The 12,914-nt window shown below is 37.7% G+C and overlaps 1 protein-coding gene across 5 annotated transcripts in view; it reads left to right on the forward strand.

Moving 5' to 3' along the window:
• Positions 1 to 12,914, forward strand: part of TENM2 (teneurin transmembrane protein 2) — a 740,257-nt gene that overhangs the window by 573,239 nt on the left and 154,104 nt on the right. For all 5 annotated transcript variants that reach the window (XM_048319587.1, XM_048319586.1, XM_048319590.1 and 2 more), the window contains one exon: positions 4,579 to 4,817. In XM_048319587.1, the coding sequence (XP_048175544.1) occupies positions 4,579 to 4,817 (239 nt within the window). The remainder of the gene's footprint in view (positions 1 to 4,578; positions 4,818 to 12,914) is intronic.

Raw genomic sequence — 12,914 nt, forward strand, 5'->3', positions numbered from 1 at the left:
TCATAACAGGCATAAGAACAGCTTGTAGTTTTCTTCAGAATTGGTTTCTTTTTGTTTGGAAGCTAGAAGTCTTCCATAAAACTTCACTGTCTGAATTTGGTAGCCACTTTGAGACTTCCACTGACATAAAATGACTCATGGCTACTTTTATGGCAGACTTTGAAAACTGCAGAAGATATTTTTTTATCACAATGAAAGCCAGCATACTATGTTCTGTATTCCATTGTTTCTTTTCTGGTAAGAATAAATGTCCAATAAAATTATAGACAGATGTGATTTTACCGCAGCTTGAAGATATTTTTAAGTCCTAGAACAGCTAAATTGAGCTGTTTCTATTCTCTTGGCATGTAGCTTTTCTATTTTTTAATTACTATTAAAAACCCTATAAAATAAAAAAAAAAGACAATTTAAGCATTACAATTCTATGTAAGCCTTTTTTTTTCATACAGAAGAAGTTTAGGACAGTATGAGGAGGGAAAGAAGCAATTTATGTTAGAAAATGTCTTGTTCTTCCTTTCTATTACAGTTTTTCATCGCAAAACCAATTTTTTTTTTCTACTCATTCTTGCAGTGTGCTGCCATGACAATCTGTCCAGAAAGGAGGGGGGGAAAAGCTGATTGTTCTCTCAAAAAATATGGAAGTTAATACAGTCTGTCAGACCACTATTCCCTGAACAGCAGAGGTCCTTTTGACCTGTGGGAAAGTACATGCTAGAGAGAGCTCTGAATTAATGAAGAAAGCAAAATACAGCTTTTTCCATTTACCATTAGTGCACAGAACAGTGGTCAAATGTCCCCTCGCAAGCTCAACTTTCCCAGATGTCACCTTTGTGGTGGTGTCAGCGATGAGGTGCATGGGTGTGACCCCCCACAGCAGCAGTGCTGAAAACAGAGGGGGTGAATCCTGAATCCTGTAGCCTGAATCCGGAGCCTGCGAGCAGGAGAGGAGAGCACAGAGTGAGCTGCAGGGTTAACTTTTGTTCTGTGGGCAGCACCCAAGCTCCTTCCACAGCTTTTCAAGGACACTGAAATTAGAGAATCATTGTAGGCTGGCAACCATATTTTGTGATTTTTTTCAGTATGGAATTGTCTTATTGATCCACAGAAATCAGGGAGACTGGGCTGAGACTTAGCAAATTTACTCCCATATTTTCAAAATATTAGATTAGTCCTAGTCTGATTCAAATTGCTAACACTTAATTGTGAGCTAGAAAATGTGTCTTTCTTAATTGTGTTTGATAGGTGAACACGTAAGACAGAGAATACAATTTTTTAATTCTTATATGGAGTGTATTTGAAATTAAGTGAACTGGTATAAATCAGATCATTTCTTTTCATAAGCAGGCATTGTACAATGCTCCCAGCTTTACCACTGTGAGGCTGTAATTAATGTTGATAAATGCTCATGTTCTCTCTGTGCAGCTTCAGCCCACAGACAATTGGTTGTACCAGAGCATGTCAAATCTCACATAAAAATATGGCTATAGATCATTGGGTTTAGGGATAGAGTTGAGACAAGTCAATTTATTTCCATTAGTAGCTGAATCTAGATTTAAAACTCTGGGGGTCCAAGTGTTTTTGTCCATGATGTTCTCAGTCTTTCTGGTGTGCTTTGCTAGGATTTAAGGTATACCTGCTAATCTGGCCCCCAGCTTTGGAATGCAGTGTCCATTTTCCAAAGTGTCTTGGGGGATATTTAACATGTCTTTAATTAAATGCCTTTTTTAAACTTTCGAAGGCAGAACTTGTGTACTTTCAAGATGGTGTGATGTCTTCTGATAGCTGCCACTTTGTCAGGGGTCCATATTGAGACAGTGAACTTTCAGCTTTCAAAACGCATGGGTAGGACAAAATTCAGGGTTTATCCAATGACATTCTTTCTTTTTGGCTTTGATAATGCCATCGTCTCATGTAGCCTTTTCAGTCAGCTTTTTTTGCTTCTACAAAGTTCTGATTAGTTTTAACAATATCACAGAGATCCTGTTTGTATGGACAAGTGTTTTGGTTTTCTTTATATACTTTATGTATCTCAAAGAGGATCACGGTGGAACTGCTTTTTTGTTCTACTTTTTTTGTCTTCTCATATGCAACAGTATATGATTGACATGTTCTATTAAAGCATATCTAGATATTCATTAATTCAATTTTAATGGGAGCAGAGTTTCATTATATATCTGAGTTTACTTTAACAATGCTTTATATTAAAATTTCTGTTGGTGCTGTAGCTGCCTTCTCAGCTAAAGAGGACATAAAATTCCTGGGTTTAAAAGTATTTCAGATAAAGACAGTTCCAAGGACTCTAATTTCCAGTTTCATTCTAAAAGATCTGCTTTGGGGCAGGGAAAGGGTAAGCACTGTTTGTTACAGACCCTTATGTCCAAAGCTAAGAGGGTCGTTCCTGCCGTGGGGATTCCGGAGGAGAAGGGGTCCTGGGCTGAGGCAGATGCAGAGTTACCCTGAATAAGAGGAGCTTTCCTGCCTGCCTTTGTCTCACCAGCTCCATCTTCCTTCTGGCTTTCCCTTGTTCCTCATGCTCCGTGTCATTTCAATCCCTAGGTCCAATCATGGAAGTGCTCTTGTGCTCCCAACACTGGAGAGCAAGCAGAAAGGACTAAACCTGCTTCTGCTGACGAGTTAATCAGGTTCTACCCAGACAGAGGGAGCGGAAGAGTCAGTAGGTCTGGTGCAACACAACAAGCCCCATAGAATCATTTACCCATCAGTTACTTTAATTGAACTGTTGCAAAGTAAAGAAACATTTAAAATCAAGTGTTCAAGACATCAGACTGCCATTATTTCTTGCTTTCCTTTAACTGAAAGAGGTTTTTCATAATTTAAAAGTCTGGGTAATTTTAAGGGGAAGTATTTTAGCATTTGCCTTTATTGCTTTTTCTCAGAGATCACCTATGATGTGCAGAAAAGAAGCAATTCTAACCTCTAATGTGCCTCTCTGATGAAGAAGAAGGACAGATTTATTTGTTAAAGAAACCCCAATGTTTCTATGAAGTAACTGGTTAGAATTAATCTGTTTGAGTTTGATTGTGTTTCTGAAGTCTCCAAAGTACAAAGAGAAAGTTTTGATGGTGGATACTGCCACTGTCTTTGTGTATTTTCTGCAACAAACTAGATTTTGGTCACCGATGAAAGGTATGTACAAGGCTACTTGGAGTTTAAAAATCAGTAACAAAGGCGGTGTCAAAGTGATTGTTCATATTTGTTAATAGAGTTTATTAATTGATGCACTAAAAAAACCAAAAAAAAACCCCACACATATTTTCAGAGGCTGTCTTCAACTGGAAATGTTTAATCAGAAATCAGGGGAACCTAGCCAGCCTTCCTTTTACTGTCTTTTAGCTGTGTTCAAGTTCTGTGCAATCTCTTATACTCTGGGTTTTATTTCAAAACTAGTGTTTTAAAAAATGCCTTTTAAATCACTTCTGATATTCTGTAGAATAGGTATACACTGATCTATGCTTGACAGTAGGCACATTCATGATCGTGGGCTGGAAAACATACTTGGGAAACACATTTCAGCCTCAAACTTCCAAATTGTTGTTGTCAGTGAGTGACATGGATTTTAAAGCTCTAACAGGTGGTTTGAGAGTGACATACTGGATTGTATCTGAATAAAAATGTTAAACATATTTTACATTGGAAGTAAGACCTGCGTTATTTTAGGCTGTGATTTTGATTTTGGAGATTACTGAGTGTCTTCATTCTGTTTGATTCCAAGAAGCACTTGTTTTTCAGAGCTGTGAAGGGAGAGGGTATGGAGCAAGTCTTCAGAGCTCTCTGTCTTAAGCCAAGTGACTTTCTGTAAGACCACAGCCTGTATTCTGTGCTTCTCCTTTCATTGTCTACTGGAACATGCTTGTAGTCAGTTCTTCCTGACTGTGAGAAGTTAATCTAAAGAAACCAGTCTTACAGTTTGCTTTCTCCATTTCTTCTGTCTGGAATGTGTTGACAGCATTTTCTGAGATTCATTAGAGAGTGTATTCTGTCCCTTATTTTCTTCCTAACAAATGTACGGGCAGTCGAAATCCTCTTTTTATCTGCTGAGTCATGTGCTTTTGGTAATTGTCTTAGCCGTTCAAACCAAACCTGTGTACTATTAAACCACAAAATCATGGTTAATTCTAGTTCTGGCAAGATCTTCTCCTACAGGACTATGGGTTTTGCTCAGTATGTTCTTACAGTTTTGCTGGGAGCTTTTGCCAAGAGTGTAAATGAGACTCAGAGTGTGGTTTTCTTAGAATATTTTGAGTGGCGGATTCCACAGGGAACTCCCAGACATTTCATGGGTCATGCTGGTGTTTTAGCTAGTATGTGGTCAAGTTGCATCCAATTACAGAAAAGATTAAGAAAGATATCCTGACGCTGTATTTTAGTGCCAGTTGTTAAGATCTGGTAGCAAAAAGACTGAGAATTTTCATCTCCCTATTTCTTCCTACAAAATCCTTTTTCTTTTTGGTTGAATTTACCAGGCTGTGGCAGCTGGAATGGTATAGGAGTAGGAGATGTTCTTTCTTAACTACAGGACTTGCCATTTTCAACTATGTTCCATTTTATGTTTTTCAGGCATTTCTTGTTTAAGACATCTTCTGGAACTACTCCGCTATTCAGTAGTTCTTCCCCTGGTTACCCGTTGACCTCAGGAACGGTTTATACTCCACCTCCCAGACTGTTACCTAGAAATACATTCTCCAGGAATGCATTCAAGCTGAAAAAACCCTCCAAGTACTGTAGCTGGAAGTGTGCTGCTTTATCTGCAATTGCTGCTGCAGTCCTGCTTGCCATCTTGCTAGCATATTTCATAGGTAAGGCTGTGTTTTCTCTGTCAAATCACATGGCTGTGTCAGAAAATGAAAGTTCAGCAGATGAAAGGATGCTCAATGTGTTTCACAAATGTGTGTTCTTAGTGAGCAAATAATATTATTATTCCTTATTCTGATTAATGAGGAAAAAAAAATGTTCAAGTCACGTTCACTGTCATAAGAGCAGTGGAAGCAAGAAATTGATTCAAGATTCTTAATGTGCAGTGTTAACTTTAGGTGTCAGATATGCACATCTCATAGATGGTCCAAACAGAGTGATTTAATGACTTTTTGATGTAGTGCCATATGTTTAAAAAGTATTTAGAAAAAAATGTGATAGGTGGTGAATTCACATAAATAACAGAAGCTAGTGGCATTTGAATTAAAATATTACCATCACACGCTGCCTTTAGATAAAAAAAAGAAACAAAATAATTTTGATTACTAGATCTCAGTCTGTATGGGTCTGTGTGCCTAAATCCTGGTGGTGTTAAATATGAATCATTAGATGGTTCCATTTTGCATGCAGTTATTTTCCATATTCCACTCATCCTTAGCATTTTGTAAGGAAAAATATAGAAACGCTGAATGTTGCATTTATTTCCCATGATTCATATATTAATAGCAACCACACGGTGTCCTAATTCGTTCTGTGGTTTTTTTGAGATGTTTTTAACATGCTGCTGAGATTTTGTCTTTCTTAATTCAATTAATTTTGGATTTCCTCCCCCTTCCCTGGTACCTCTTTCAATCTCTGTTGTTGTAGAGGTTTATCTAAGTGTCTACACAAACTACCAGTGTATTTTGCACTTTTTTCGGTGCCTTTAACAATATGCTGATGACAGTGATGTGCTGCACAAACTCTTTAGCTTCTCTGACTAAATGGCAAAATTATGGTAGCTTGACAATATTTTCTGTTAATACTTTCCAGACCTATTCTTTGTAGGATTTATTTCATCTGTGAAGCTATTCTCACATATGGCACTCAAAAGATCTATAATGATGTGCTGAATTTTCTCTCTCTTTTTTTTTTTTTTTTTGATCCTATGTAACCTGACTCTTCAGGATAGACACCTGAAAATCCCATTTTTCATACTAATGAGCTTCCATATGTGATTAATATATACAGTAGTAGGAAAGAGCTGGCTGAATATTCCTGCTGTCTGTTTAGTCCAGACCTACATCCCAGCATACTGAATACTACAGATCTAACCATCTTTCTGTATTTCCCCTGTAGAAAGCCTCAGAAGAATAACAAGCTTAGTTTGGTATATAAATGAAAAGATTGGAAAGCACATGATTCATTGAACTTGACAGTTATCATACAGCAGCTCCCTGTTAGAGTGATTATGCACATGGGAAATGATATACTGCGAGTTGAACATTTTATTCATGTGCATAACTTTGAAGTGATGGATTATGAAATGTGTTTTTCCTTGGTATTTAGGTTACTGTAATCTTAAGCAAAGCTTTGCAATGTGGTTATTGCTTTTTACACTTTCATATGTAAGACGAGAAAATGTAAGGCAATGTATTGACTCTTAATAATTGATGAATGATCTATCATTTCAAGTAACGACGTAACTGATCCATTTTGACAGAAGTTTTTGAGGTCGTCTTTCCTGTTGAGAGAATGATGAGCACAATAGAGTTGGTAGTGAACACAACAAAGCAGGGTTTAGGAGAGAGTGTTGGCTCAAGTTTTAAATAATGAGAAGTTACCTGACAAGCTTCATGCCATACACAGAAAAGAATAAGTATATGTCAAACCCAGAAAATAGCTGAAATTAATCCAATGAATAAATTTGATAGATCCACTGTGATCATAATTTAGAGTGATGGAAGAGAGAGAAAAGAAAAAACAAAATAGCAGTGGTGTAGCCTTGGATCCATGAGAACAACAGAAAGGTAAAAGCAAAGTGCTTAAGTTAGGCCATTTATTAAATTAATTCCTTCGCTCTCAGCAAAAAAATCATACAATTCATTGCACATGACAAAGAGCAGGTGTAAACCATGAGCTATAAACTAATCCTTGCTGTCCTCCAGCAGTATGAGTTAAGGTGCTAAATCATCTCCTGATTTGAAAAAAGGAAAGGCTTGGAAGGTGCTGCTATTGTATTTCTGCCTTACATGTCCACAATGAAAATTTCTTGCTCTCTAACAGAGCAGAGGTTCCATCTCTGGGGTTACATTAGCTAAAAGTAAGAGTTATGGAAAAAGTCATCAAAATTTGCAGCAAATGGTTCTGCTCCTTAGGGTTGTCACTGTATCTGGACTGTGTGAATGTGATGTATCAATGCTGATCAAGACTCTTGCAGGGCCAAATGCAAAAGGCAGTGATGGCAAATATGAGATAAATTTTACTGAAAGAGTAATTTGAAGTTCTCATATTCTTCAGGATTTCTAAATGAATTTTCCTATCATAAAAGAGATGGGAGAATTGACATGGATGGATCATTGAAAACATAATGTCTGCAGGTTTAAACATGGAACTTTGAGACTGCAAAAGATTATGGCTGGCATGAAAAAATTTCTAATGAGGGTGATTTAAATAGAGAAGCAAAAAAAGACCTCATAACTGATAGAAAAGATAAATTTTTAAAAACTTAATAGGCATTCCTATTCCCTTTCCTCCAACACACAACTAAAAATACAGTGAATGAAATGAAAAGGCAGTATGTTTAAAGCTTTAAAAATAAATTCATAGTGCATAAATAACCTTTGGAACTTCTTGCCACACTACATAATTGATGTTAAATAAAGATACTACTGAGATTTTAAGTTAAACATTTGTCAAAATAATGGCAATATGCCTTGTTAGAAGGTAACTTCGGGTTTTCTTTTCTTTTTAAAGATACATACAGATTGATGGTTTATATCATAATATGTCATCAAAGTCTAGCTATTTAGATAGACTCTTCCTTTATAGGCCAGTCACTACCACAGTTATCTGAAATTTCCTAAATCTTTCTCTGCAAACTACCCTGACTGATGTCTGGGAAAAATTTCTGCAGATCTGTGTTGCACTGGTTCAGTGTGATAGGACAGGTGTTTGTGCAGAATATGCTTGGTTCTGTGTGCAGACATTTTGCCATCTTATATGTACTGGTCTATGTGTGAATTCCTTTACACTAACAGGGTTTCTGCAGAGACTTTAACACAGATCAAACTCACCAGATTGAAAATAAATCAAGCTACTTTTGGTCTTCTTGTTAAAGGAATAGACCATGGAAAAAAGTTCAAATGGTGTGTATGAAAGAGCACTTTAAGATGTTCTATGGCTGATTGTTATACTATTTTTAATAGCAGAGAATAGGAAAGAAGTCACTTCAGTTAACTTTGCCATTACGTGGTGTACACAAGGCTGTCTGCACATTTAAGCCAGGTTTGTCACTTCTCCCTGTTTCCTCAATAGCCAGATGTGAACAAAATGCAGAGTATTAGTTTCTAGTATTGCACAACCTTCTGGTAAATTCCAGCACGCAGGATGGAAATGAAATTGTCCCACAGTCCTCTCTGAGACTTGTGCCATTTCACAAAGCCCAGGAGTTATTCCTATTATCCAGGGGTGACATACAAAGAATGTCGAACCAGCCATTCAAATTAGGACATCCTGAAGATATTGGGCTGGTGGTAAAACCCAGTTACAAGAAAGTAATTTATAAAGTGTCAAAAGGAAAGCATATACCACACATATTGTCTTTGTCAGAGTGTTCACTTCAGAGGTTAACGGAGTGATGAAAGCATTTGTCATGTTAAATTAGTTTTTAGCTCTTTTGATTCATGCCAAACTTGGAGGAGAAAAATATAAAAAAGAAAAAAGAAGGAGCATAAAAAGAGTCACCTTGTATTTTTCACAAAGTAATTGCTGCCAAACATAAATACCACGTTTTTGTAAGCCCCTATGCTGCTCTGATTTCTGCCAATCTATCTTTGAGCATCAAAGAACATCTGACCATCAACATGTCAGTACATTAAAAATATGGTAATTTAAATATTTAGACTTTCCTGTGGGGGAAAAAAAGCCTGCACTGTTACTTCCTGTGGAAATTAAAAACTGCGATGGGTTTAAAGATGTTTCACTTGCAAATAATATCTTGATACTCATACTGCAACTTTTAGATATTGATGCTCTTTTATCTACTATCATATGCAAGAAGATACAGGAAAAAAAAAAAGAAAAATAACACACTATGAGAGCAGCATGCTTGCACTGCCCCTTTAGTGCCTATGTTGCACATGAAAGTATTATTAGTCATTTATTCCTCAGTGTTATTTGACCTGAAATACACATGAGGTTTAAGATAAATTTCAGGTTTCTGCATAAACTTGAAATATATTCACTTCAGTGCCACAGAAAGGACTGAATTGCCAAAGCGTCTGGCAGTTAATTAAGCAAATGAAAATGTCTTTTTTTGTTTTTTTTAAATTTGAAATTAGAGCCTGAAAAATACTATTCACAGAACATAAGATATAGGGAAATAAATGGTTAATTTATGTAGTTATTCCTCTTGTACCCCCAGAAGTATTCCTTTGTTTGTGTGGCAGACAAAAAAATCTATAGGATTTCTGACTTGGAAGTAGAAGTCTCATCTTTACTCTGCATCACATCTGTACATGGTACAGTTTGCATAAAATCTTATCCTTTAGGTGTTGATGTCAATTTATTTTCTTCCCACAATTTTTTGCCAATGTAAGTGCTTGGATGAAGTTTGTTGTTCATTCATGTTTGTAAGTTCTTCCACTTCTAAGCCAAGTTGTCTTTTTGACTCTGATTCCACAGATGAGGATTCATCAAAATAGGTTTCTCAAGTGCCTGTCTTATGTACCTATTGATTTCTTTTTCCTCTCTCTGAGTTGTATTTGACAAACAGGAACTTACATTTAGTTTAATTTCTTCCATTGCATTTGTTTTTTACTTGTGGAGTCAGAAAACCACAGCCTTTGTCTTGTCCAGACTTCACTGAAATCAAATATGCTAGACATTCTGGAAAGCAAGACTGAAAAAGGGAAAATCATGCAAAGCTGGAACCTCTGAGAGGCAGAGGGCATCTGGCTGCCAATCACTGCGATCAGATTCACTTGAAATCAATGTAAACCAAGGGAACGCTGCATCTTGCAAGATTAGCTGATGACAGAAGGTTCTGTTCTTAAATTTGCATTGAAAATAGGTGTCAGTTAGGGGCAATAATTACATTTTAGAATAAGCCTGTCATATTCTAAATGTCACACATTCAGTGATTCTTATTGACTGCTATCAGTCAATCTGAGGAAGAAAAGCATGGTAGTAGCTCAATAAGCCTGTCTGATGCTACCTCTGAGAAGTTTTGAGCCTTTTAGGAAGAAGCATCTGGCTTCATTCCATAAGAAAACTATGCACTAGTGTTGGCAATTTTGGTGCCCGTGTCCAGGAAATTTAGATGTGGCTTTCTAGCTAACAAGTGTCCCTATTCCACAGTCCAAAGGTGTGAGAGATTGATAAAGTGAACGAGACAGTTTTCCTGGAGACAAGATGCTCCAGCTGCATTATATGCTCAATGCCACAAAGAACTGGAGGACTTTGACATGAAATTACTTGGGTCTAGTTTTCCTGGGCTTTTCCTGAGTCAAAAGTAAAAACTTGATCTGCAGATTTGTTCCAAGAAAAGCCAGTGTACAATTGTTTTGCCTAGCAGAGATCTCAGGGACAGTGGGAGTGGGAAGATTTCATTGTGGAGGGGCAGTCTTACAGCTTGGTCAGTCGTACATTTTCATACCATAAGCCTCAGCACTTGAAACTAGAGTGAGACTAATGTTCCCATAACTCTCAAAGTGCTATCATGTGCTTAGCTTAGCTCTTGCAATTAAAAACCTTTCTTGCTCAGCTCCAGGCTGAACATACTCTGAAGCCTTGGCAAGAGACAGGGGACAGAGAGGATCATAGAATGTCTTCTTTCCTGTGTTACTGGAGTTGTGTTTTCAGGGCACGTTTTGGGTTGTTAATGCAAATTGCACAGCACAGTCTCGGATGAGTCTGAGGAAACATTTTTCACACATGCTGGTAATGCTCCCCAGGAGCTGTTAAAATGTATTGCTTTGAACTTGAGTAAAGAAACACAACTGCCTGGCTGGTGCTCACTGTCCTGGCTGTGGCTGCCCTGCTCAGAACATCTGCTTGGCCAAGGTTAGTGCCACAGAAAGGAGCAGTGTGATGTGACAGGACAGAAATGGCTCGCCCAGACATTACAGAGAGATGCTGTTTAAAATCAGTAATTTATTAGTACAGTTATTATTTATATAGTAGAAACTTTGGGGCTTTTTAGTTATAGCTGCAAGAATGCCTTCCTCAGAGGTCCTTTCTCTTTTTTCTCTCAGTTGTGAAGTACAGGTTGTGCTTCACATGCCCTTGCCATCCTCCCCTGCACAAACTAGAAAATATGCTGAATTTCATGGTGGCTGTGTGACAGAGCCTATTCTCACTTTCATCACTGCAAATACCTAATATTACGAATTTTTTAGTAGTCTAGGATTTAATCCCAGAATCACAGGTATGAGGTCTTGTCAGGGCAAAGAGATAGCAGAGATAAGTAGATGCAAAATGAGACTTACAGGAAGTCAGGGGGAAAAATGATGAAAAAGCATTGAGATATTTTTGTGAGACATGCTTTATAACCCAGCCCAACAAACTGAGATGAGGCCACTTTTCAGGGGAAGGGTAAGCATAAGGGATATTGAAGATTAAATTTTGCTAATATAATGCCAAGTCAGAGATACCTATCAAATAAACCTGTGGTCATTGTCTCTGAAAAGTCAATGTTCAATATCAGTGTAAAATGTCTCATTTCTTCCTAGGGAAACATTGCTCTCTTAGCAGTTATTTAGATTGAGATCACCAGTTGATCGTTTATAGATTCATTTATATTGATTATTTGTTGCTGTGTTTCTTTGTTGACTCACTGTGTGGTTTTGCACTTAGCATGCTTATAGATTTTATTTAAGTATAGTGGTACATATTTGTCTTTAGGAATAGAACTATTGCTCTATGGGTTCATAGAGGATTGAGAGATTTGACATGGATTTTGTAAGTGTGGCTAATGTAGCTCTTAAAGCAGCATTATGAATGCCATGGAACAAACAAAACACATAAATACTTAAGTGTACTAAAGAGACAAGAGACTATTCAAGGAATATTCAAGGACCTTGAAGGAAGGCAAAACAAAAAATTGGAATTAAATTCAACTAGTGAAAATAATAAGATAGGGTAACAGAGTAGGGAACTTACGGAGCAAAAGAAGTTGAACAGGGGGAAGAGAAATGATCTATCACTAACAGAAAACTTTACTCTCCATATAATATAATGGGATGAATCCATCTCAGTGATTTAAAAGCTGTTTAAGAAACAGTTTTCAGGTTCATTTCAGTTTTTGCTTATTCAGGGTTTAATTTTATGTAGTCTTGCTGCATTACACTTTGACCTGCCTTCTCATGTCACTGCTGAGATCCCAGCCATCATATATATTCTGTATGTCCAGTAATAAAGTCATTGACTTGCCAAGGTCAGCGAGTTTGAACACCTAATACACCATATTCATGTGATGTTGTGCCTTGTTAGTAATTCCTTACATGATAGCCTTGTAGCTATAAACAGGAAAAATGACATCTTCCGTGACAACCTGTCTGACCCCTGGGACAAATTTTGCACTCCAGATTTGGGTTTGCAAGGTTAGAGGATGATTTGTGTTGGAAGGGACCTCTGGATGTCTCTTCTGCTCCAAATGGGTCATCTCTTACGTCCACTCTGCTCTTGAAGACCTCCAAGGACAGAGATTGCACGTGGCTTTATCTTCTTCATGACCTCTAGGTTCTGACAGGCTGCTTTGAAGCCCCCCAGCCATCTCTTCCCCTTCCCCCAACAGCAGGTGCTCCAGCCCCTAGCTGTCCTGCTGACAGCCCCTGCACTTACTCTGGTTTATTGATGTCCTTGTCATATTGGAAGGTTCCAAACTGGAAGCAGTTATCCTAGAAGTAGCCTAATGAGAGTGAATAGGGATAACCCTCTCCCCCAGTTCCCTGGCCATGCTCTGTTCCTGCAGCCCAAGATGCTGCTGCCAGACCATGGTG

This window comes from Corvus hawaiiensis, chromosome 15, assembly GCF_020740725.1.
Source record: "Corvus hawaiiensis isolate bCorHaw1 chromosome 15, bCorHaw1.pri.cur, whole genome shotgun sequence".
Lineage (NCBI taxonomy): Eukaryota > Metazoa > Chordata > Aves > Passeriformes > Corvidae > Corvus > Corvus hawaiiensis.